Genomic DNA, 24,717 nt, shown 5'->3' with positions numbered 1-24,717 from the left:
AGCCCGAAATTTCGGTCGGGTGTCCGCTTTCTCCGCCGCCTTTAATAATCCCGCACTACGACTGGCTCTCTCTATTCTCGCAGCACCGAGGTACTCCGTACTCTGCATACAATTCTGATTGTCCGCAATCTCATTTTATTCTTATCAGAAAGCAATCAAGTGAGTTGGCCGAGAATCAAAGTACATATATTAAGAGCAGGATATAAATAGCAGTCGCCCGTCTTCCGACGTCATACCTCATGAGGCTTAACTGCAAATTCAATTTGAACGGCAACAGTAATAACAATAGAGGGACTCGCCGGAAAGCAACAAAACACAGTGAAACGAATCCAAAGAATAATCGCATGCCATGTCATTGCACATGAATCTTCACGCCCGCTGCCGACAGCCACACACCTTTTTTCACTCTTCTATACGATCGCCTGAATGGCCCGTCCCGCATCGTTTAGCTTTTTGAGGTTCATTATACTTTCGTAAGACAGCGACAACTGCCGATGCCTATGAGAATGGACGTTTGTGCTGAATTCACCCTATGACATTCACCCAATGCGCGGTTCTCATTTGGCTGCATTCACTGAGGCTTCTTCGCACCTGCGGCGGCACGGTTGAGATCAGTGGCCTGGTAACCCTGGCGAACAAGACCCTTGAACGTCTCCCATCCCTGACGCACAGCGGGAGGAGTGGTCTGGTGAGAAACCGACGAGTCCACACGCGCCACAATGTGACGAACAGCCTGCTGAACGAAGGCACTCTGAGCATACCGCGCACGGAAGAAGGACAAGTAGATCGCCCAGAGGAGGAAGTTTCCCTTGGAGAAGGTGAGGATCGCGAGGGTCAGACGGATCAAGAGAGCCATTTCCAATCCAGCGACGAGACCCATGCTGGCGTCGTAGTATTGCTTGATGAATCGGCCGATCGTCTCCGCCAGAGGAGGCTGCTTGGGACCGTTCGAGCCAGCGGGCGCGGGAGGCTGAATGGTGGGGATCAGGTAGGAGCGAGAGTAGGTCGCAACGTGGAAGATGGAGTAGACGCTGAACGGCAGGAGGGCCAAGGGAACCTGGCGCGAGTACAGCCACAACAAGGCCATACCTAAAACGTGTCAGCTCAGAGATGGCCTCTTCCATGAAGATAAACCGATACATACCAAGGTACTGGACATTTTCATCGGTGATGAGCTTCAAGGCAATGCTGGGAGGAGTGCCCTGCAAACGACCACGTGCGATGTGTCCCTTGTAGACCACAATTCCATATGTTGCCGCAGCCGAGATGAACGCGAAACGATAGGAGACCTGTGCAGCGGAGGAAGAGTAGTTGAAGGTGAAGTAAGACAGGAAGTACCGGGCGACGGAAAGCAGCAGGGTCAGGTGGCTGCAGGTCGGTCAGCACTGGTTTTGCGGAAGCGCAACCAAAAGCCACGGTGTCAAGATATATCTAAACTTACCCAACAAACCAACCGAACCTGTAGTAATAGCAGCAATGTTAGTAGTTGAACGGAAGCGCCATTGTGAGAAGGAAGGTATGAAGGGGACGGGCTTACTGTAGAGTCTGAGCCAGGGTCTTCAGCCTCTCAGCCAGAGGCAAGTTCGACGACGGAGGAGGAGCCATGGGAACGAACGTGTCTCGAATGTCGAATTTCGTTTGGTCTTGAGATAGAAATTATCGGATTGATAGCTCGAAGCTGGTTATTTGGAGGGATGACGGATGACAGTCACGGACGGTTCTTCAGTAGAACCCACGAGTCAGTCCAGAGTCCGGGTAAGTCAACAAAACGAGTGAATCCGAGACAATTCACAGCAGCTAGAGAACAAGCGCACTTACAATAAAACGGACTGCGACAGGGAGGCTGGGAGAGACGGCGGGGAGAAGCGTGGAAGAAGACAAGCTGCCGTTCGTGGTTTTGCTGTGCGGGAAGAGGGCCTGGGCAGAACCACTTCTGATTGGCCGCGATGACGTCGGAGCCTCGGGATGATGCAACCGGCAGTTCTAGAGTATTTTTACTACTTATGGAGTCAAAAGAAACAAGTCATATATTATTAGAAGCAATCGACTATCAACCCTCACAAAGGAAGCTGAGACACAGCTATAAGAAACAAGTACAACCTAAACAGCATGGTAAATATGATAGCCAGGGGATGAGAATAACGATGCCTCTCCATTTTCGCAAGACTCGGCTTTACCCAGCGCTGCCAAACCCGCAACTCCCAGTGCTAGTTTCTCTGCCTGGAGCGTACTCTTCTCGTCAATCAGTGTTTGCTGCTGGGCTTCGAGTTCTTCGATTCTGTTTCTCGGCTGGTTGAGCTCTTCGGGGTCGACGATGATGGTTGCCTCGTGCGATTCGAAGACTGTCTTGCTTGGTTCGTCCACCGGTTTCATCGCCTCCATGATCTTTTGGGCTGTACCTTGCTCATGGTCTTCGATTGTGATGTTGAGAATTTTACTGAACCGCATGTTGATGTTTTCTTCAGAGCGTTCCGGATGGTTTATAGTTGGCTCGATAACGATCTCAGTGGTGGCAGAGGTAAGAAGTGAGAAGCATCCTAAAAGAAGAATACCTTTTATCCTCATTCTTGTAGGCATTACATCGGAGCCTGGATAGACGCCTGTACCGAATTCTGCCCAGGTACGTGCTGTAGGCCTGGCTATGACTACTAAGTTAGAGAATTTATACAAGTACATAAGCAAAACCATTCATTTTCAGTAGCAAGTCCGAGCAGTATAGGGCAACTTCTACATCCGAAACATAGCACCTAGCATAAGCACGCAGATCATTATAATCATAGTAGTCATGATAAAAAAGAAACCAACAACGAGCCCAAAATCAAATTCCCATCCGCACTCCCATCCGTGAGCGTTGGCTTGCTTTTGCAATTGCTGGTTTTCTTTTTGCAAGCACCAGCTATCATCTTTTAGGAGCTTGATTCTCTACCTCCAAACACTGCCTATCTTCTTGCAATTTTTGGTTTTTTGTTTCTCAAGTGCCGGTTCTCAATCTGGAAAAAACTTCAACTCATGCTGTAATAACATTGTAGTCTTTGACTCCCGTGGCTTTCTGATATTTTCTTTATCTTCTCGGGGTCCATGGAGTTACCACCTTTGGGAATGTCTTCGTTTGCTCGCTCATTGATCCCTTGAGTTGAGACTTCGACATTTGACTCGCGCTTCATGTTTGTCTGATGTTGGTTATAGTGGAAATCATTAGCGTGTCAATGGCTAATTCGAGTAGAAGAAGTAGATGGGCGGTTTATTTCTCTTTCTGCCTAATACTGTAGGCGTCATCTGTACATCGCAATCGAATTTGGTGCATGTAGGCAGCCGGAATTGGTACAAGGATATACGGGGATCTACAAAAGACCCAAGGTAAAACATATTAAGGGTAGTCATAGTCAATCACCGTATACTTTTAAATACCGAAACAAGACTGATGACAATGACCCATACGGTGCATCCCCCATATAAACGAGTAGACTCCATACCCCACAGCCCATATCCAAAGCATAGGACCCAACCATCCAGTTATTCTTTCTTCTCTCAACGCCTTTACTCGCCGTTGCAAGTCCATGTTTTCTGTTTGCAGCCGTGGATTCCGTTCTTGTAGATATTGCTACTGGGATGCGCGTCGTGCGATGTTGGATGACAGTTGGTCGAGCTTTTCGGTGTCGACGATGGTGGTTTCGCCTTGCATTGTTTCGAGGGAGGAGTGGCTTGGCGTATTCATGGTTTCTGTTTCTTTTTTTGGGGGCTGTTCTAGAGGGTAATATGGATGGGTTTGACGATCTTGTCTGTGTAATGATAGTAGTAGCGGATAGCAGTGGCAGGTGAAAGCAGGGGTTTGTAATTAAAATTGAAAAATATACTGTTTCCCCCTTTCCCTCATTTGACAGCGTAGGCGTCACATCTTGAATTGGCGTATCATACTGCACTCTCATTGTTGTGTCTTACGGTTCAGGTACGTAGACAGAGACGCAAACTATACGTCTTCAAATGTGTGGTTTGTTGCTTTGTAACTCATGCTGATGTCTAAGGATAGATCACGATTGGATCAGCAGTTCATTTGAGAGACCAAAGAGAAATTAAAATTATGATCGAGAAGGAAGCATGGCCATAGAGGCGTCATATTGTCGTACCGCTTAGGTAGTCATCTAATGTATAACAACGAGAAGGATATAAAAGCAAAGAAACCAGATAACATTTCCAGAAGCAAAATCTCAAACAATATAAGCCAAACGCTATGAACCGAGTATATCACTATAAGCCATTCTTACTTAAAACTGAGCAAGGTTCGAAATGCGAAATAAAACCCAGAACACTCTGCCGTGTTGCACTCAGTTCACTTTCACAAGCTTGGTCTCTTCACGTAGTCTCTGCTTCGCTTCTTCCCAGTACTGGTTCGATAGAGTCTCTGCATGATTATATTCGACCTTTTCTCCAAGCTCACTTTGCAACTCAAGCTTCCCATCCTGGATCATGAGCCGCCTGTCCTGGATTGATTGTAACTCGTCCTGAAATGCTTGCATATCGGATTTGAGGGTCTTGATACATTCTCTCAACTCTTCAGGCGTCATCTGTTTTGAGACGTTGGTCTGCGATTGTTCTGATACTTCACGCTTCATGTTGTTGGACTTCGAGTATTTTTAGTATTGTCAAGGTGGATCGTTGGTACAAGACAACGGTTAGTGATAGCAGATTAAGATAGCGGGGGAATTTTCGTAGGTGTGTAGCGTCATGTTTCATCGTACACTTCAATGAACTTGTTTACATGAGGTCATACAACCACGAAGGATGGGGACTCTTCTACAATAACCCACGAGAATATCTACGGGGATAGATCTACAGCAGCAAGAACAATGTAGAACAGACCAAACTGATATCCCTTATAAAGCAAGACATTATCAGTACTCCACAAAGACAAACCAAGCCCTAAAGATAAACCAACCCCCTAATGAACCAATAAGTCCCAAACGCGACAGCATAAGCCACAAGGATCCGATCCCTCATCCAAATGCGATCAAACCTCAGCTCTTCCATACGAGAATCAGCGCGCTTCTGCAAGCGCTGATCCTCCTTCTGCAGCCGTTGATTCTCAGTCTGGAATGTCTGATGCTTGTCCTGCATAAATTGGAGCTTGGAAGTGAGGTCTTCGAGCTTCTCGGTCAACCAGTTTAGTTTGTCGGTGGTGGAAGTGGTGCTTTCGTTGTCGCTGTCTGAGCACTCGGATATTGTCTGGCTTGATTCATCTGAGCATGAGGACTCGCTCATGTCCTCAGTGGAGGCTCGAGCCTTTTCTTCTTTGGGCCTCATGTTGTTGGGACCTGATTTCGTCGATGGTCAGAGGGTAATCGGAGCAGATTCGATGGTCAGTAGGGACTGGTAGGAGAAAAAACAGCAGCTAGGAAAAGAGTTCTAAACGGGGCGAGCGTCATCCGTACATCGTACACTTCAGGTCTGTACCCTATAACGCGTCTCGCTTACGTTACGATACTCCGTTCTTCTTGTGCGAAGTATTTATTTAATTAGTTTGATTCACATAGCATGCCAAGATACACTAATAACACGGTTGGATTCGGAAGAATTTACATTCGTAACTTATTACCTGAGACTACAGTACGGGAAAATCACACAATCAATATCTCCGTAAACTACTTGTACCTACACCGACCCTAAATGCCGCTTTCTATTCTATTCCAACTACCACCGCCCGAAATATCATCAGTAACCTTTCTTGCCTTCACCATTAGTTTGGAGAACATGACTGAAGAAGTGGTAGCCGTCACACTTCGATTGTCTCAATCTAAAAGGATGCCATACGTACAAGAAGGAATAGCTAAAGAGAGAAGAAAAAGAAGGTACATGAACAAGGGGATGGTTGAATGTTTATATGGTTCGTCCATACCTTCCCCTTGCATTCCACGCAGGCCGTAGTGCCAAAATTATATCCTGAGGGATCGTACGGGATCGTAGGACAACCTCATAACAATCAACCTGGCTGACAATCCAATCAGCCACCTAAAAATGAAGCATATAGCCGTTCACTATCATGCCATTTGGGAACATATAGGCAATAGAGAGATATGCCTTGAGCATTTACCAACAGAAAAGATGATAGCTGGTGCTCTGATGAAGGCCACCCATGACAATGCCCATATGCGATTCCTTGGTAGTGTGGGCATGGATCGATTGGAGCATGAAAGGAGAAGATTCAACACATATGGAAGTTGAAGTGCGCGTCCAACCACCACTTATCAAATTGCCAATTGTTAATTGCTTTCTTGTTTGATATAGATAGATTGATATTCGCGGCGATTGTACAAAGAGGAGTGATGAAAGTCAAAATGGATTAATACGCAGGCCAGATAGTAAAGGTAACTACCCACCGATTGTCCACTACGGGGGGGTTACAACCCATTTGGTTTACAAGATGTTTACAAGGTAAGCCGTTGGTCCCCTTATTCACCAGTAAATTATTATTGTGACCGTTGAGAATACGATCAACCTATATTCATATTCTCGACATGCTATACCGAGTCGCTCCATCCTGCTCGACTTGCACCACTCTGGTTAATGACCCCATTGACCTTGCAGTAGTCTTCGTAGAGTGCAACCATCTGTTTCATCTTCTCCGGCATCTCTACTGCAAGATTCTTTGTCTCGCCAGGGTCCTCCAACAAGTTGAACAATTGCCATTGCTCAGGCCCATATGGTTTAGGGATAAACAGCCCTTTCCAAGGACCTTGTCGAATTGCTCGGCGTCCAAACAGCTCCCAGCCAGTAACATGTTCGGCGGAGTGTATTGCTGCAGCCTCTCCTCTGAGATAGGGTAGCCACGTTGCTCCCGTCATGGGTTCGATTTCACGTCCCTGATAGGTGGCGCCTGGATGCTTGACGTTGCAGATATCCAAAATTGTCGGCATGATGTCCATGACCGTCGAAAATGAATGATCAATAGCACCAGCGGGGAAGACTTTTGGATAGCGCACGACAAAAGGCACTCTGATACCACCCTCGGACGTAAACATTTTGTAAAGAAGCCCTGGTGCAGTGCTGGCACTTGCCCATCGCGCCCCATACCAAACAAAGCTATCATAGCGACCCATGTTCTCCAGGCTGTTGTCATGGTACTCCTTGCAGTAACTGTCCATATCTCCCCCAGATGTGAGGGGAGCATACTCATACTGTGCACCCTCGGCACCGTTATCGCTCATGAACATGATAACCGTGTTGTCGTATTGGCCGGTGCTCTTCAAGTATTCGACCACTCGCCCGACGTTCTGGTCAATCCGGTCGACCATGCCAGCGTAGACCTCCATCTTCCGAGAAAAACTCTTCTTCTCCCCAGACGTAAGCTCGTCCCAATTCTTGGTATCGCGCCCGTCCTCGCCCTTACTTATGACAGGTGCAGGAACTGCATGCTCGGAAACAAGTCCCACCCGCTTCAGCTTCTCGAGCCGCTTCAGCCGCAGCACGTCCCAGCCGTCGTCATACATCCCATGATACTTGTCCACGACCCTGGCCGGTGCTTGTAAGGGCCAATGTGGTGCAGTGAAAGAGAGGAATCCAAAGAAAGACCGCGACTCATTGCGCGCTTTACGGTCCTGCAGGTAATCCAATAGATTGTCGGTGAAACTATCGGTACTGTAGAACCCCTCAGGAAGCTGGTTGGGGCCCATCGAGGACCCATCTCGATCATACATGCGGCCCAATAGCGCGGCAAGTTTAGGGACCGTCGTGGGGTCTTCGAAATAGGGTTCCCACCCATAGTGGTTGTGGCAGCCACCAAGCATGGAAAAAGATCTCTCAAAGCCGCGTGCATGAGGGGTCCGATTGGGGGTCATTCCAAGGTGCCATTTGCCTGACATGAGTGTTTCGTAGTCTTTGCACGAGATATACCGTTAGTTCAGACAAAATGAGATGAATGATATACGCAGATTCCAGGTATTCGCCTACCTCCATCACGCATGACTTCTTGAAATGAGACCACACGATCGTTCAGATAGCCTTCATATCCTGGTTTTCCTTTCATTTCGCTTGAGATCCGCTCTGCCATAGTCCCAATACCGGCGATGTGGTGATCGGTTCCTATTGATAATGATGTGAGCTAAGTGGCTGTCAAGTGCCTCGGGCGATCATGTACCACTCAGGAGCATAGATCGTGTGGGGGAGCAAGCTGATGCAACATGAAAGTCCGCGAGCCGCATGCCTTCCTGGGCGATTTGATCTAGGTATGGTGTCTCGATTTCGCCGCCATAGCACCCGAGATCTGAGAACCCCAGATCATCGGCAAGAATGATGAGGACATTGGGTCGTTGGGCCGTCATTTCCAAAGCTCGTGAGAAAAAAAAAAAATAAATCTCGAGTCAATTGTGAAAAGATTTTGGTGGGCGACTCAACCTTTAAGAACCTTGGCCTTTACCTCAACCTATAAGACTTCGGGAGTCGGGCTCTTTGGATGTTGCAAGTGACTCGACTGATCCGAGACATGGGGTCCCCAAGGTACATACTTGTAGCAACCGGTTTGAAATAAACAGACCGTGTCTTCGGCGCAATCAGACCGTGAATGTGGTACAGTAGCCCTGCCGACATCTCGGATGTCGGACTCGTCGCTCATTGGCCCCAAGCTTGACTATAGAGCCGTAAGGTTAAATTCACGTATAATCCAAAGTTTGCAGTTGCTCATAAGAAAAGACAGGATCACAGAATTTTATTCAACAGTTCTTTTACTACATCTGAGAACAACTACTTAGGCACAATCTTTTCACTAGACCCTGTCATTCACACGAGGGAGAATGGTAAGTCCCACAAAAGACCATCACTTGCTTCTGCGTACAGACATTCCACGTCCAAGGTCGGCATTTCCCCAGTGCCAACATCCAGCATAGCATTTAAGTCTGCGCCAAGCATCCAGTCGCCAGACATACTCAACGCCACATCGGCGGACTGTCCTCCCAGTGGATCGCACCAACCCACTTGCGACTGAGATGCCGGAACAGAATTTGCGGTGGCTTGGCTCCCTTGTCGAAAAGCAGCGTGCCTCGGGAAGCGTGCGTTTTCGGCCCGTCGAGCTTCAGTCAAGACACTCTCAGACGTCAAGTTTCTTTTGGCGGTCCCGAGGATAGGGTGCTCGACTATATCTGCGTAAGGAGATCGTGAGATAAAGTATATCATTTCGTCGCGCTTAAATTCGTTAGCAATGTGGACTGTATATGCAGGCAAGGTAGGAGGCTTACCCAGGATGCTACGAATTGGCTAATTTCGGATAATGGACCAAGGATATCGAAATTCAGTGCCAAAGCAGACTTAATCAAGTCCTGGGCCTGATGATCGGACGATAGCTCTGCACAATGGAGTAAAGCCTTAGTGACCTCCATTGTGCATGAAGCAATACCCCAGTCGGTGACGAAAAATTTGCGCAATGGAGTCTGTAAATCTGCCATTGTTTTCAAGAACTGAGTCAAGCGAAGTGCTTGTCGCATCAACTGCTCAGCGCAGGAATGTGCAAAGCTGGGGATCTGTGGCTCTTGAGGACCAATGCGTATAGAGTGTTCAGCAATGCTCGCTTCACGAAGCAACTCACACCATGATACTCGAAGCCATCCCTGAACCATGATGTAGACATCGCTCTCGGCGGTATTGGCTCGTATGTATAGAGCACGTCCTGAATCTTGCATGTCAGGCGGAAGATTGTTGGCAAAGGCCGCGAGTTCATCCTGATACTGGCTGAAGAGCGGGTCATTTGCCCAAGACACAGAGTTTACAGCAGAGCTCTCTCGTTTCCCGTCGATAAATGTCCTGATCTGATCTCGTAGATCCAGCACTCGGATCAGGTACGCTGTGATGCCAAGGTTTGATGAATTCGAGTACTCTGCCAGCGAATGGGCAACTTCTTTCAAGGTGGGATTTTTGCCCTCGAATTCAAGCTCAAAGCTTCGAGAGTCACATGGCAACTGAATTTGCATAGTCTCCCGAGGACAAAGAGTTGGATAGGTTGTTCCAGTTGAGAACTTGTCCATTATATAGGTACACCACATCAGACGACGGCGGCATTCCTGATTGGTGAATGGTATTATGTCGATGGGATGGTTCAACTGCAACCCGAAGGCATTTCGAGATGCCAGTGCAGTGAGGTGCCATACGGCAGATAAATCGCCCGACATGGTCCGATCATAAATAAGAAGTAACAGAATCTGCAGTTTGGGAATTGTGGTGTGTCGAATGTCTTGCAAAACAATCCGTTCGGCCTCGTCCATCGCATTTGATGGGAACCCTGCGCTTTCACAATCTTGACGAGTGGTATCAAGGTTGATAAACCTGGACGCCACACCAACAACAGCACATAGTAGACTCTTGGCCATTTTGCCGTTGTGCCAAGTGCGTAGAAATGAACCTCGGTGTATGAAGTTGAAAGGCCCGACAACGTAGACATACTGGAAGAAAGCGTCGATATGTTGCTGTACTACGAGCTTTGAAGCGTCCAGACCCATAACTTGAGTAGTATGTGGTTTCCCTGTAGCTGGTGCTTGAGTCGTGTCAGATGTGCCATCTCCAACGACATGCGTCTTGCAAGATGTTTCCGTGCTCTCTGATGCAATTGTCGCTCGACCTACTCTTTGGCTAGGGGCTCTTCTGTGGCGGTAGATACATCCCAGTCCTTTTAAATGGCATCTCTCGCACTGAGGTACTGTTCCGCTGCACCGTAGCTTGTTAGTTTTACAAAACTCACAGGCCTGGCGAACACGTCTCCGGGTAGATAGTATATCTAGAGATGCTACCAGAGAGATCAGGATTTACTTTCCAGAGAGATGGAAAATTGACGGAGTGACAAAACTCGGGGGGGGGGGGTGTTTACACACATTCATTGCTAGGATTAGACAAGCTGCATTTGAAACTCAAGCGTTCGCAATTCAGACATCCACTTTCTCTTCCGTCACATTTAACCTGCAACGCAAATTAGTGAGGAATCTATCAGTCAAAACTTCCTAGTAGAGTAGGCGGATACCTTGCGATGCCGGCAAACTGTACATCCATTGCGGTCCTTCAGTGCCCTTCTCTTAACAGCGGCATGAGCTGTGTCTTCCATGATCGGATTTCTTATCGGTAGAGGGCCTGTTCAATATGAGAACTCGCATGAGGTTGAGAAGATTAGGCCCGGGTTGGGTGCTCGTCTCTTTCGGGTGTCGCAACATGATATGATTGGTGAGAGGCGGATGAGTATCGGATATTCATGCATCCATAAGTGGGCCTTCGCCTGGCAAATGTGGCGCTTGATGGCTGATGGGAGAATAACGCGGCAGTCAGTGGCCGCTTGCTCGACAATCATGAAGTATTCTCGCCCGGAGAAATTTGTTTTAGATATAGGAAGGGCATATCCTTGATGGATATTAATATTATATTCAAATACGCTGTGGTTGTTGAGCAAATCCATGTGAAAATGCCGCGAGCAAAAAACAAAAACATACAACAGCTGGGACTCGCTGATCCACTCAACTACTACTAATTGGGAGTCACCTACGATAAGACTACATTGTAATGCTACAAGTTTAGATGCATTTTACCGGCATGAGTGAACCAGGGAGGACCCAAATAGACCATCGTTGGAGCTTTAAGCTCCCTAAGGCTCGCCGTGTCACCGTGTATGCCTTTTGAGGTGGTTGTTGGTCCTAAGAGCAGGAATAACACATTATCCAGCTCCGACTGCCCCACGAATATGCCATGGATGTTATGACTACTCCAGCTCTTACACTCCAATTAACAATGCTCAACAGCCTCCTTACCAGCAGTTACCTACAATACAAGTCGGACACTAACACAGTCGCCTCCTGGCTGGCGAGCACAGCCAGAAAATGTGGATACGCAGCAGATCTCTTGACAAAAGGCAAACAAAAACAACAGGGTAGTGGTAGACTGAAAGGGAAAGCGAGAAAGCTGGCCCGAAATGCTCCCACGAAACCTACGCCTTCGACTCCTCCGGCTCAGACGTATATCATTGCTATCAAGGATTTTATTGGGTTGGCGGAGTACATTGCGGGCTACAAGGGAACCCGCGTGGAGGTTCCAGAGGGCTTTGCTTCTTCGCTTCACCGTGCGATTGCTGTGAGACGATCGCATGGTACTGATGTTTCTGAGGCTCCGAGGAAGACGACGGAAAGCCAGGCTTCGGATGACCGGCACTCGTATTTCATTGGGGTTCTGGAGCATGTACGGGACACTCTGCGTCCTTTGATGCCCGAAAGTCTCAAGAACATGGAGTCAGAGACAAAGCCGGCGGATGCGGAGAAGTTGTCCAATTTATTCGACAAGTTGGAGCTTTTCGAGCCGTCTGAGGACTTCCTCAATGCCCCTGATGCTACCCCCTCAGCGCCAGGCGAGCCGCCTTCTGCCGCTCGCTACGAGGCTGAAAGACTTCAAGGCTTTGAAGAGGCCCTTCTCCTGTTCCAGCTTCTTGTGCAGGATATGGGCAAGATTCGGGCGGTCATTCTGGAAGCATGGTCAGGGTACAAAATGGGAATGTTCGACCTGGTATCCGCGTCTGTGACGACCAATACTGCGGTGGACATTGCTCGGCGCATGGAGGAAGACGCGCAGCCTATACTTGACAAGCACGGTGGATCCGAGAAACTTCTGAAATTGCTGCATCTTGGCTACTGCATTGAACGCGAAGAGGAACCTACCTACAAGGAAAGACCAGATGACTTCCTCAATCTACGAGTATACGACCTTGCAGAGAAGGCTTTCTGGCCTACCTATCTTCTCTTGGAGGGATTCTGCGCCATTGCTAAAGGTAGAAAAAACATTCCACAATACAAGCCCGGTCACTACGGAACGTACAATCCGTTGAACGATCGCTCCAAGATGACAGACCGCGAAAAGTCCTACGAAGACAGAGCCCTCCTGATGGAGATGCTATCGGAAATCAATTTTTTGTGCAAGGCTAGTCCGACGCCGATGTCTTGGGAAGACGAGTTGACCAGTGGCTTGCGGAAGACGCTGTGTGAAACTGGCAAGATTCCGCTATGGCTCACATTTGCCGCCCACCTTTGGTTGGACACTCACCACACGCTCAGAAACGAGGTGTCACGAGCATATGACGATCTATATGAAGCAGCTGTGAAAATGGGAGGCTCGATCAAGGAGATCCTCGACTTCCATCGCTCACTCAGAGTTGACAACTGGCCGCGATCAAATGACATGGCGTTTATGATCTTGCTCGAGCGCATCGAATGGGTGGTCGAAGAAGACACACTGCAGGACGCTAGGCGAAGGGCTGGCCGGCCGGTTGGACAACCTTTCGACTGGCTCAAACAACATCCCATCTACGCTGGTCTCTACCTCTATCATATCAAGGCCATGTTCCAGGAAATGGGGATTACATTTGTTGGCGCTTGGGGCTCGGTCATGTACGCCGGACACTTATACAACGCCGTGCGTCAGGAAAAGCTTCTCAACACTCGATGGGATGATATGGAACTCCTCTTCGTGCTACACGAGAATTTCTTCGTGGGAGGTAGACCCAAAACACCAGACGATTACCTGAAGAGATTTGTTCTGAGCCTGGGAGCATCCGCATCAACATTCGCCAAAAACAAGCGCAATCAACAAATGGAAGAATCCAAAAGGGGCCCCAGGAGTCTTACAGAACTCGCACCGGTTGCGCGAATGTTCCATCAACGCTACTGCGAAACGGGCGCCAGAACCGATCTAGCCCCCGAAGACCTTGAAACAATCCTATCAAAAGGCATGTGGGAAGAAAACGAAGAAGAAAGTGCCGAAATGTCCGCAGCAGATGGCCAAGACCTCCGCGTCTTCGCCCGAAGCGAACAACCCTCAAAGGAACAACGCCATCGCCGCCGCCGCTTCACCCCCCCGCAACTCCTCCGAGCCCTCCGCAACTCCCTCGGCGCTGAAGCCCTCGAGTTCTCCTTCGACTACCTCAAAATGCACAAGATCTGCTGGACGCTCCTGCGCGCTGTGGAGCGACAGTGTCGTCCGCACTTGACACAGATGTTCGGACCGATGTACATTGAGCATGAGAACCAGCTGCCGTATGTTGTCAGCTATGTGTTTATGGCTGCTACCAAGACTGATCGGATTAATGCGGTTATTGCGAAGAAGAAGGAGAAAGTTGTTACTAGTGCGCTGTTGGTGGAGGCAGCGGGTGTGCTGGGTGAGCATATTCGGGATGGTGTTGGGGCGGCTGTGAGTCGGGAGATGGGGTTTCCGTATGAGATTAATATACATTAGACATTCCTAGATGACTGCCCAGGATTTGTTTACTAGCAATGAGCCCAACACAAAATTTCATCCATACCATGGAACACACAGGTATTCGCTACATAATAGTCCTTAGATAAAAGTCTGTCGGTGGTTTTTGAAGTACGATATCGTAGATAAGGGATCAGGCAACCAACCACTTTTGCTCATCACTCTCACAACCATCCTTCACACACCTACCAGTCGCCTATCATTCCACCATGGTACCTGCCCAAGATCCGCCCCGCCAAGGCACTAACGATCTCGACAACCAAATGCAAACGGCAGTTGAATCATTCCGCTCAAAGATGTACACTTCCAACCGGAAATTCCTAAACGACCACATCGACGAAATCAACGCCTTCGACCTCCCTGAACCCAATAAGCTCAATACCATGGCCCTCTTCTGTACAAATCTACAAGATAGCCACACCCGGGAAGGCCCTAAGCCATGACTCCAGCGTATATATACGAGCAAAGGGCACGAGAAGACCAAGCGACCAACTTGGAGCAGGTGCGCAAGTTGGCCCACTACCACATGGATGGGCATTGAAGGACTCGGTTTGTGGTCTGCGGGCCGACGTCGCGTGTTCCCTGAAGAAATGGAGAGGGTATGTAATGAGCAGTTTAGGCCTGGTGGTGTGATCCCCTGAGCTGGAGAGCTTCATCAAGTTTGCTCTATAGCCTCGAACTTCCAATCTTTCCCGGCAAGCTGTGACACAACTTGATGGCTCTTCGCAGAGGCCCACTCACTTATACGATTTGCATACGTTGACCGATAAAGCATGAAAGAGTTCATGGGGTCTAGTAACCTTGCCGCTCATCTTGGAGATTTGGTGACGAGTCTCAGTTGGCTAACGCACCCAGTCCTCCGTGTTTCGTATTGATATGTGCGTCAGGTGATTGGTGAGCTCACACAAAGGGGAAGTCAGTTCTGGTAGTTTTGTCTTGGCCGCATGCCGAAACCAATGTCTCTCGCTACCCTTTGTCTAATGGTGTCTTGATTCCAGGATTGCCGGACCTTGGAAGGTGTGTGATTCACGATATGGATACAGCGCTGTGGGGAGTCACTTCCAGACTAGGACCTATGAGGTATAGTCTTCGTCGACATTTGCTTTCTCTAATTGGTTAGAAAGGCCCTGCCATGGTTATGAAGTGAGTATCCCCTCTGTATTATCATTTGAAATAGTGTAGCTGGCTAATGTTAGCAGACGGGCGGAACATGACCTGTTATGACTGCCCTATTCTCAAAATTTCCGCCAAGGTAGAAACAAATTTGGCGCAGAAATATGTATGCTAGATCCCAACGGATACGGGGAAGCCAGACAGCGAACTCATCGTGCGCATATTCCTTATTCAAATCGTCATTTTGCCAGCGATCGATAGGTCTAAAGTGAAACCTCTTTCCTTCCACCGTGATATTGAACCCTACCTGCCATGAAAAAGGTGATATCCAAAACAGTGGGATTAAACTTGGAAGGGACAATATAAGTTTTTGTCAAAAGGCTTTTTCAAGCGAACTGAATTCGTCAGTACGCACCGGATATGGTTGTCGTGAGAGGTAATTTCTAAATAACTGGGTATTCACGGATGCCCATCACCGTCCGAGAATTGGATGGTGGCACCGTGCTGGAGCAGGAAATTCACTTGCGTACCTGGGCCCCATTGACGGAAGTTGTCTTCCAGCAAACTGTTGATCCGGTGAAGTCGCCGCGCCGTCACCGGTAGCTTCTTTCTTCACAACTATAGGTGTTAATAATGTTGATTATGATCCGAATGTATATGATTTATGGACTACCATGCGTGATATTTACAGGAGTTTTCAACAATCCTATCCATCAACAGGCTTCATAACTCTTTTATAATACTACCCCAGCCCCTCACCACCCCACCTCCACGTAGCAACAGCAACATGCGCATCTGCCATATCTCTAATGTCTACGTCGTCCATAAATGCCAACCTTGGTAGGACCTGACCATTCAACCCCACAAACACACTCGAAGCTAAACAACCCGTCCGCTTATTCCCATCTATTTACGCATGATTCTTGATAGTTTTCTCTGTAAGATTGCCGGCAAGCTGGAATATATCGTTTTGTTTTGTGTAGTGTTAGAGATTCACGGGAGAGTGGGCTGCGGATTCGAGCATAGATGGTTGGGTTAGGATGCCGGCGCGGTTAATGTATCAAGCATGGAGGCGTTGGATTAAGCGGGGTGTTAGAAAGAGGATATGTTTCGAGCTTATTCTAGAGACATGACTGGATAGGGGAGGACTGGAATATTGAGGTTATTAATTAGTATGGTTTTCAATCATACGATTCGTATGTTGCTATGGCAGTATAGCTCACCTCTCGCGGACTAAAATGCTGTAATAACCAGGAACGAAGACGGAGCAACTCCAGAGACGGAAGATGAAGCCGAGTCGCTCAGTGAATATTGCCTTCCTGCGTCATAATTATGCACCATTTGCCTTAGAAGTATATATACAACATGCTTAGGACAGTTTAATCTCAATAACCAAATAACCAAAATCAATCATGTCCTTCCAAGACAGTGCCTGCAATATCTACCTCGACTCCGACCCCGGTGACACGGACAGAAAGACCTCCCTATCAGCAACCTGCAACAATGACCAAGGAACCGGCATGACCAGTCAGCTTAAGCTTGACGAGGCTCTGGGAAATCAGGACGGTACGTCAATCCAAGTTACAGGATAGTTACGGAGAAGTAACGATGGTTGTTGCGATAGGTCGATTCAGCTGGGATGGCCAAAATTTCAGTAATACCGCTCGCAATGTTAGATTGGGCATGGAACAACGGGAACCGGTGCTTCATGCGGAGCTCAAGAATGAGTCAGGGGAGTATACGGGGAGTGATACTCAGTTGGGTGAGCATGTTGGGAATGTAGATGGGCAGCTGCGGTGGAATAGTTGATACGCCAGTTCTGCTATACAGGCCTACCTTTTATTGTGAAGAGGAGGATGTCAACGATACTGTTCGATGAATCCAATTGAGACTGTTCTTGCATAAAAGTCTGCATCTAGCATCTAATCATAATCTGAAAACTCTACATGTGGAACCTCTTCTCAAGGCCATGCACAACCTTCGAACCCAGATGTGTTCTCTGAACCGCCACATTCTTGTAATAGTATTCTCGCGCAGCATCCATAATAGCCTTGACCCTCTCTGATGGGATCTTCTCCTTCCGATGGATCGAGTACAGACCATTAACCTCTTGCTCAATATCGCAGCTACAAAGCGTTAGCATATGTCCATCACAGACGGAAAGAAAGGGACATACATCTGAGTATACACAAGACCATGCGAATTGCCTCCCTTTACAATCGCCATGACCAATTTCTCGAACCGGTATAAGAAATCATTCGGATCAGACGCGGTAGTATAACCCCAGTCTCTCTCAGAAGCAGCAGGGGAGTTCTTCGAAGGGGCGATATTCACGCCACCAAACTCGGAGCAGATCACCGGTGCACCGGGTTGGTGCTTGGTGCCTGGGTCGGATCCGAAAGGCGGGACGAACATATCGTGCCCGCCCTTTTGGCCAAGGATTCCGGTGCCCATGTTTGAGCATGTTACGGAGAGTTCGGTGGAGTCGCTGTAATCGTGGTAGGTGGTGAGATCTGTCAGGACGTGTTCCCAGCCACAGTTGTCGTTGATTGGGCGGGTAGGATCGATAGTTCTATCATTATGTTAGCGCAGCAAGCGTGGACCATGGAGATGGACATACTTGGTCTGGTAATACACAGAACGGAGATGGTTTCGCTGCTCAATATTGTCCTTCAGCGAAGTATAGCCCCAACTCTCATTCGCAGGAGTCCAAGTAACAATGGAAGGATGATTGATGTCTCTTTTGACAGACGCTATCCACTCGCTGTTGACGCGTTCGACAAAGTCATTGCCAAATGCATAGGCATTGGCCATCTCACCCCAGACGAGGAAGCCTAATCGATCAGCCCAGTAATAAAAAATAGGGTCCTCGACCTTTTGGTGTTTGCGACAACCACTGAACCCCATTTTCTTCGTCAACTCAATGTCGATCTTCAAGGCTTCTGGCGAAGGAGGTGTGAGACCAGTCTCGTCCCAATAGCCTTGATCCAAGACCATAGTCTGGAAGAAAGGTTTGTCGTTAATTCGGAATGTGCCGTCGCCGTTCTGCCATGAAAGATGACGCATTCCGGTTGTCGTCTGGACTTCATCCACCTCTTTACCAGACGAGTCGTAAAGACGCAGCACCAAGTCATAGAGAATCGGATGGTCGGGGTGCCAGAGTGCCACACCATTGTGCCAGCAACCCTCCACGTTAAACGGTGTCTTATGCTTCAAGTCTGCTGCGTTTGATACCTTCATGCTCAGATCGATATTGACAAACTCTCGATCCTTCGGGAGATCACCCCTGGCCTTATTAACGGGTTGTCCAGCAAGGTGAGATTCAATCTCAATGCTGCATTGGGAGCCAATCGGTCGACCAGTGACAACAACGCAAGCATGAAGTAGGCCCCGCTTGATATCATCCGAACGGAGCACTGTGCCGCCACTACCACAGGAAAGCCGCATTGGGGGCACACTCTCTAACCACACCGTCTGCCAAATTCCGCTCGTAGGTGTGTAGAAGATACTCTCCGGAACGGGACCCCAGTACTGCTTCCCACGGGGTTGGGCAAGATCAGTCGCAGAGTCACGGACTTGCAACGTCAAACGGGCCTCTGTTGTTTTCTTCGCAGCGTCGGGACGAGAGAAGGCATCCGAAATATCCAGGTCAAAAGGTACATGGCCTCCCTGATGATATCCCACGAAATGGCCGTCTACCCAAGCAGAGCACTCATAGTCGACAGCGCCAAAACGGATCAGCAGGCGATTTCCGCGGTTTATCTCGTCGACGGTGCGGATATCGCTCACGGTGCGCTCATACCAGATCACTTCGTGAACTTCATGAACACCAATTCCTGAGGCCGGGGTTTGGAAAGCGTAGGGCACTCTGATATCTCGTCGCTTGTTTGTTCCTGCTTCGGAGGGGATTCCCTTTAGGTGCCATGATTGGGAAAGACCGCTGTCTGCGTCATCGAAGATGATGTCCCATATTCCGTCGAGGGAGATCCAATGGAGGTTTTTGGGCTGAAAGTCAGGTCGCGGGTAAGCCATTTTGTAGACTGGATTCTGTGTACTGACGAGGTAGTCGGAGTTGAAGCTGTATAGGATGATGAGGGGAGGGGACAGCTCCCCGCAGATGACGTATACTTACAGATCCGAAATAGGCAATCCGCGATTCAACAACATCTTGATTGCTAAATTCAATAACATTTATACAAGAGATTCATTGCTTATATGCATATGCATAATCGATTGTATTGCTTATGCTAATTGCCGTGTTTTGCCCTGCTTATTTTCCAGTGCTGAGACAACAACTCAAGATATCATCATCTTTCTACTCGTGAGTAGTCCAAGAAAGACCATTGACAACAATTGTATCTCTCAGTGTGCTACTAATTTGTCTTATTTTCCTTATATCGATAGAAGGCAAGAGTTCCTGATCGACTACATATCCTGAATTGCGCCACACAAGGCTGACTCGTATATCGGACGATCGTAAAACTACCACTTAAATCCATGAATACTTGTCTTCCCCAGATGATCATTATCAATTCTCGCTGACTATTTTGCCGTGTCAGATACCGAAACAATCATCTCCCTCATCAAGCATGGCCAGGTCAACTCAGTGAAGCAACTCCTCCCTCCATCCCAAACTCCACTCCCCGACATCATATTATTGCTTAAAGTATCAATCGAGGCCAAAAACGTCGACATTCTACGCTATCTCCTCGATACCTTCAAGCCAGACAGCGAAGAATACCTCTTCCGATATGCGGTCATAGAATCCCTAAACTATGACCGAACCGAGGAGTTCAAGGTGCTGAGCGAATACAACCCAAAAGTCTTAACGCGGGACATAAGCCATACAGGAAATGCTCTTGCCCATGCAGTCTTGGTAAATAATATTCCATTGGCATCTTTTCTGCTTACTCATGGCAATGATCCGAACGAGTGCCGGTTTATGAGCAAACCTCCAATTGCATCTGCGACATATCTCAGGTACCACGCGATGATAAAATTGCTCATTCAGCATGGAGCTGGAATAGATGGCACGCATGCGCTGTTTATGGCTGTGGAAAGTGGTTGTGTGGACACGCTTCGCCTTTTGGCACATACCAAGGGCGTGGATATTAATATGACACAGCCAGGGAAGTGGCTTGAGGAAGGACTGGTTCCGGGGCCTGTACTGCATCTTGCGGTTCAAACAAAGAATCCAAAAATGGTTCGTGTCTTGGTTGAGGAGCTTGGAGCTGATCCTCTGGTCAAGGATGAAGATGGGAAAACTGCCGTGGATTGGGCGAGATGCATTGGTCATCGTGGTATTCGTAGACAGCTTGATCCAACTTACAAAGGAATACCGGGTTGTCTAATTACTTAGAGTAGCTAGGTAGCAACAAGCAAATTGCGTGAATTTGTACTATGTATCGCTTGGGACACGTGATCCCTGGCAGACAGCCTTCTCACCTATCTGCAATACACGAGGCTGAGACGTGGCAGTCCGCATATGGTCGGCGTCATAAACATAACAAACCCGAACCAGCCTCCTTTTACGCCTGCTACCGGTCTCGAGAGATATCTTGATGCTGAAGCCGTGTTCTCTGCTTGTTTTACCCGTTGTACAGCACTCATGGAGGGGGTTGTTGGTGGCCTGCCTACCCTCCTGGTCGCCCTTCTGGTTGCCGTAGCTTTGTGGTATTGGCTTGGGCGAGCATCGAGCTACGAGCCAGTAAGTAATTCCTGAGGTTTCATTAAACGTGAAGTATTGTACGGAGTATGACTGACGCCTTTGAAACCATCAAATCGACCCGCTTTCGACGTTCTTTATCCTAATTCGCAGGAGAAACCCGATGTGGAAGTATAGTAAGTAAGTCCTTTGATTGGCCATTCCTTGCTGACCCCATCGAATAGTATCATTATATCTCTACAGCAAGCCACCGACAAGCTAGCGTCCATCTCATTATCGGATAATGGTCTCAATCTTACATGGAACTTTATTATTACTTGTGTGCGTGAATTTCCTGAACATCAAGACAAGCTTGTCGATGTACTAGTCTCCCTTTCAAAACTACCAGATGCTACAACGGACCAAGGCGAGCCTCTTAAAAAGCATGGAATGCAAGTTTGGGAAGACTTGCCAATGCTTGACTGGGACTTCCGCGAAGAGTGGGATGTACGATCTATACCTTCTGGCCCTCCTGGCCGCCGACAAAAGGCAATCTTGGACTTCATCAACCTGAATAAATTTACTGCACTCCTTATGGCGACAGAGGAACTCGTATTCGATTTCTCCTGGTTTGCGCTTATAACTTTTCGCACTGCGCTCGAAACGCCGCCAAACCAATTACCAGTAACGGACCCTCTGGACGCATATGTTCCTGCTGCGGTCGCCTGGATTGAGACCCTAGGTGTAGGAATATATGTATGGGATGAAGAACACGAGCATAGACCTTTGTCCGGCGTTTCTGGGAAGGGAGGTCCGCTATGGAAAGGGAAGCACGGTTTTTGCAAGGAGAGGTTTGGGGAGGTGGCTAGCATGGACGACGAGCTTGGAGAGGAGGCGATGACAGCAGCGAGATAGGCTGAGCTAATGATGAGGGATGTTGAGAATGGGGATGTGGAGGAGTAGAGAAAGAAGATGGGCAAGGCAATGCCAAGCTTAGCCATCATCTAAGTAATAAAATGCGTTAAATTTACGCAGAATAAATACATAATATTTTACTTCAGAACGACTATCTGAGTTCTCCGAGGTCATCTGATTGTACTGGCCGAGTCGCCATCTCGTCAAAGTCACGTTGTAGCTGCTCGACGAGTTCTCCGCGTCCGGTGCCGTGAAGGACATTCGCGATATGGAAATGTGTTTCAAGAAGGATGCGGTTTGGGAGAGGGTATCTGCTATCTAACAAGTCATCGTCTGGGAAAAATAGGCAATACCAGGGGTACGATGATGTTGTTGTAAGGTTGAAGAACTTCTTAATTTTGTACTGGTTTTCATCAGTCGTAGGTTTTAATGCGAGAATGAGAGCCCCAAATGAGCGTGCAGTACGGGCTCCGGCAGCATCATGACATTGGTGGCGTCGTTCAGGTTCTCGCAGCCAAAGTTCAGCCAAGAACTTACACCCAGGAAATACCGATATAATGTATTCCATAAGGTAAAAGCCCTTTCTTTCTCCTCCGTAGTGTACGCTCCCAGGCCGTATGGCAGGATGTGAGAGGATTTAAGGGTCCCAAGCATTCAATTTGGAGATGAGGCCTCGAATTTTTATCGTAGAACTGAATCCAGTGACACGAATTGCTGTCTCTCGACATGCCTTCCTTCCATAGTCGTATCTGCTCGTTAACAATGGGATTGTCCATATTGTCCAGTAAGTTGTCAATGGGGTCTTTAACTCTGAATAAGTAATGCAAGTCCAAGTCTGTGTTCAGTTTGTTGTCTTGTACTGGATACTCTATTTGATCAGGGTGAGGAAGACATTCTCCAAGATTTCAGGTGCCTCCCGTTGCAGCAATTCATGCCGAGGATGTTTAGATAAGATAGTCTTTGAGATTTCTGGAAAGGAGCAGAGGTAGGCCCTCTTTGACGAATTGCAAGAGCCGTTTAAGTCATTTATATCGAAAAAGCTCTCCGTTATTGAAGCCTCAGCAGAGCTACTTGTTTCGAAAGTGACTAATTAGGGTGGATTCGAGCATCTACCATTTGCCTCCTTAACTTCTATTGCTATCTGGACCAGAAGTGGTGGAGAATTCTGTATCGAATGTTCCGATAAAGCTTATGTGCATCAGAGATTTTCTCTGCGGCTGGAGCACTTCACATATTGGTGATCTCACTCTGGCACCAAATGGAAAACGGGTATCGATGATACGTTTCCTTGAAGTACCTTCACCCTTGTTAGTCATGCCTATTTTCTACAATAATATATGCGGACGTCTCCTTGCAACAAGACTCGTATAGATGAAGGAACGTCCTCCTGTGTTCTGTTCTTGTTCGTCTTGTCCGAGCACGTTCTCATTCTTCATGAGTAGGACCAGTCCTAACAGCGAAAAACACGTTGATATTACCATCGTTCGCGAGCCTTACAGGCTTTCTTAGTGTGCCTTATCTGGGCTCTGTGTGTCCGTAGCATGAAGAACGCTAGAAATTGTGTAATGAGTGTCTCAGTTGAGACTCATTTCGGAAACGCGTATCTGTTCTCATGTATGGCTTCGATACTCATTTTATATGATCCTAGATAGTCTTGAGCTTTTTTTGTGACAAGTGACTCTTGCTTGGCGGTGCTTTTGGCGATCCGCCTTGGATCATCTAGTACAAGGGGCGGTACTAGAGTTCGACGAGAGTAGAACACGTCTTCTCGAACGATGTCCTACCACTCGAACTGGACTCTTTGGTGTGTTCTCGCGACAGTGACTAGGAGTTGTGTCTATCAAGCATGTATGAGCACTGGTAACGCCGCAGGGGAGAACAAGCCATCATACTCTTTTCGTAAGCGTGTATTGAATTGACGCATCTCGACGCTTATTCTGTCAGTGCCTGCAAAGAAAAGAGCTTAACAACAATGACGGCCGATTTGACTGCTTGGCCCAGTAGCAGGATTCCAACGTAGAGTGTATATCACTATTTGGCTGGGGCACATCAAGGATATCAGCAATGATTTCCCGAAGGCCGGACCTGTAGCTGCGACCCGATCTTTGTCCCGTTGTTAAACCCTCTATGAGAATCGGCAGCTCTTTCTTTCATCCCGCGTCATATGGAGATTAGGGTTGCGTAGGTCTACCACTCAGCACGGCATCTCTGTATAGAGTAAGTGAGGATATGGAGAGGGGACTCACTGTGTTGAGTAAATCATTTATATTTCCCAGCACACCCCACGCATGCATCCTCTCCCAATGACGCTCACCATCAACAACCGTCCTCCCACATCCAAAAACCTCTCTAACCCCTTAACAACACCCTCCAGCAACTTCCTCGCCTCAGTATCTTTTCCAGGAAACGCATCCCCGGGATAAAATATCCTCCTCGGAAACCCGTATAATTCCCCATATATCACTCCCTCACAACCCCCGCCCACGTCTCCGCACTCCTCACAAACACGCCCGCTGTATCAAGTGCATGACATAATGGGATAACGTTATTGAGTGATGTCGTACCAAATGAGGGCCGGTTCCTGTATATCCCCTGCATACCCGCTGGACTGCGCATCGAGCCGCCTCTGTCGCTGACGACGCTGGGGTTTGGTAGCCATCGCCCCAACCATCATCACCATCAGCCTTACAACACCACAACTACACCCTTGAAAAAGAGTAGGAGGTAACGAACACGCCGGTTAAAAGGACAATAAAACCCCACCCAATCCTCAATCCATAATAGGCCCATCC

General features: G+C 48.1%; 10 protein-coding genes across 10 annotated transcripts; 4 read left to right on the top strand and 6 right to left on the bottom strand.

Moving 5' to 3' along the window:
• Positions 1-118: 118 nt before the first annotated feature.
• On the bottom strand, positions 119-1,860 carry ASPGLDRAFT_51137 (uncharacterized protein). Its single transcript, XM_022547467.1, has 5 exons — positions 1,819-1,860; positions 1,538-1,720; positions 1,442-1,459; positions 1,145-1,368; positions 119-1,089 (listed from the first exon to the last, which is right to left on the bottom strand). The coding sequence occupies exons 2-5, from the start codon at positions 1,603-1,605 to the stop codon at positions 572-574; spliced, it is 828 nt and encodes a 275-aa protein (XP_022397420.1). The 5' UTR covers positions 1,606-1,720; positions 1,819-1,860; the 3' UTR covers positions 119-571.
• Positions 1,861-2,100: 240 nt separating this feature from the next.
• ASPGLDRAFT_38724 (uncharacterized protein) lies at positions 2,101-2,448 on the bottom strand (the record flags this gene model as incomplete). The annotated part of the gene is made up of 1 exon (XM_022544981.1): positions 2,101-2,448. The coding sequence occupies one exon, from the start codon at positions 2,446-2,448 to the stop codon at positions 2,101-2,103; it is 348 nt and encodes a 115-aa protein (XP_022397419.1).
• Positions 2,449-4,322: 1,874 nt separating this feature from the next.
• On the bottom strand, positions 4,323-5,298 carry ASPGLDRAFT_1501555 (uncharacterized protein; the record flags this gene model as incomplete). Its single annotated transcript, XM_022542114.1, has 3 exons — positions 4,323-4,619; positions 4,806-4,827; positions 4,934-5,298. The coding sequence occupies 3 exons, from the start codon at positions 5,296-5,298 to the stop codon at positions 4,323-4,325; spliced, it is 684 nt and encodes a 227-aa protein (XP_022397418.1).
• Positions 5,299-6,512: 1,214 nt separating this feature from the next.
• ASPGLDRAFT_69173 (arylsulfatase) lies at positions 6,513-8,312 on the bottom strand (the record flags this gene model as incomplete). Its single annotated transcript, XM_022549335.1, has 3 exons — positions 6,513-7,867; positions 7,942-8,073; positions 8,129-8,312. 3 exons carry the CDS (start codon positions 8,310-8,312, stop codon positions 6,513-6,515), a joined length of 1,671 nt encoding a protein of 556 aa, XP_022397417.1.
• A 366-nt stretch (positions 8,313-8,678) lies between these two features.
• Positions 8,679-11,104, bottom strand: ASPGLDRAFT_51134 (uncharacterized protein). The gene is made up of 4 exons (XM_022547466.1): positions 10,991-11,104; positions 10,845-10,929; positions 9,222-10,759; positions 8,679-9,168 (listed from the first exon to the last, which is right to left on the bottom strand). The coding sequence occupies exons 1-4, from the start codon at positions 11,069-11,071 to the stop codon at positions 8,767-8,769; spliced, it is 2,106 nt and encodes a 701-aa protein (XP_022397416.1). The 5' UTR covers positions 11,072-11,104; the 3' UTR covers positions 8,679-8,766.
• Positions 11,105-11,740: 636 nt separating this feature from the next.
• On the top strand, positions 11,741-14,320 carry ASPGLDRAFT_51133 (uncharacterized protein). Its single transcript, XM_022547465.1, has one exon. The coding sequence runs from the start codon at positions 11,746-11,748 to the stop codon at positions 14,230-14,232; it is 2,487 nt and encodes an 828-aa protein (XP_022397415.1). The 5' UTR covers positions 11,741-11,745; the 3' UTR covers positions 14,233-14,320.
• Positions 14,321-16,778: 2,458 nt separating this feature from the next.
• On the top strand, positions 16,779-17,175 carry ASPGLDRAFT_134024 (CVNH domain-containing protein; the record flags this gene model as incomplete). The annotated part of the gene is made up of 2 exons (XM_022541261.1): positions 16,779-16,932; positions 16,991-17,175. 2 exons carry the CDS (start codon positions 16,779-16,781, stop codon positions 17,173-17,175), a joined length of 339 nt encoding a protein of 112 aa, XP_022397414.1.
• Positions 17,176-17,308: 133 nt separating this feature from the next.
• Positions 17,309-19,398, bottom strand: ASPGLDRAFT_133945 (glycoside hydrolase family 2 protein; the record flags this gene model as incomplete). Its single annotated transcript, XM_022541255.1, has 3 exons — positions 17,309-17,492; positions 17,543-17,938; positions 17,987-19,398. The coding sequence occupies 3 exons, from the start codon at positions 19,396-19,398 to the stop codon at positions 17,309-17,311; spliced, it is 1,992 nt and encodes a 663-aa protein (XP_022397413.1).
• A 607-nt stretch (positions 19,399-20,005) lies between these two features.
• On the top strand, positions 20,006-20,455 carry ASPGLDRAFT_106415 (uncharacterized protein; the record flags this gene model as incomplete). The annotated part of the gene is made up of 1 exon (XM_022539509.1): positions 20,006-20,455. A coding segment is annotated over one exon (450 nt), but the record flags the coding sequence as incomplete, so codon positions are not given.
• Positions 20,456-20,974: 519 nt separating this feature from the next.
• On the top strand, positions 20,975-22,114 carry ASPGLDRAFT_84882 (DUF3632 domain-containing protein; the record flags this gene model as incomplete). Its single annotated transcript, XM_022550300.1, has 3 exons — positions 20,975-21,073; positions 21,185-21,207; positions 21,256-22,114. 3 exons carry the CDS (start codon positions 20,975-20,977, stop codon positions 21,923-21,925), a joined length of 792 nt encoding a protein of 263 aa, XP_022397411.1. The 3' UTR covers positions 21,926-22,114.
• Between the last annotated feature and the right edge of the window lie 2,603 nt (positions 22,115-24,717).

This window comes from Aspergillus glaucus, assembly GCF_001890805.1.
Source record: "Aspergillus glaucus CBS 516.65 unplaced genomic scaffold ASPGLscaffold_22, whole genome shotgun sequence".
Taxonomy (NCBI): domain Eukaryota; kingdom Fungi; phylum Ascomycota; class Eurotiomycetes; order Eurotiales; family Aspergillaceae; genus Aspergillus; species Aspergillus glaucus.
Note: the sequence above shows the minus strand (reverse complement) of the source record. Positions and strands in the feature narration are given on the sequence as shown.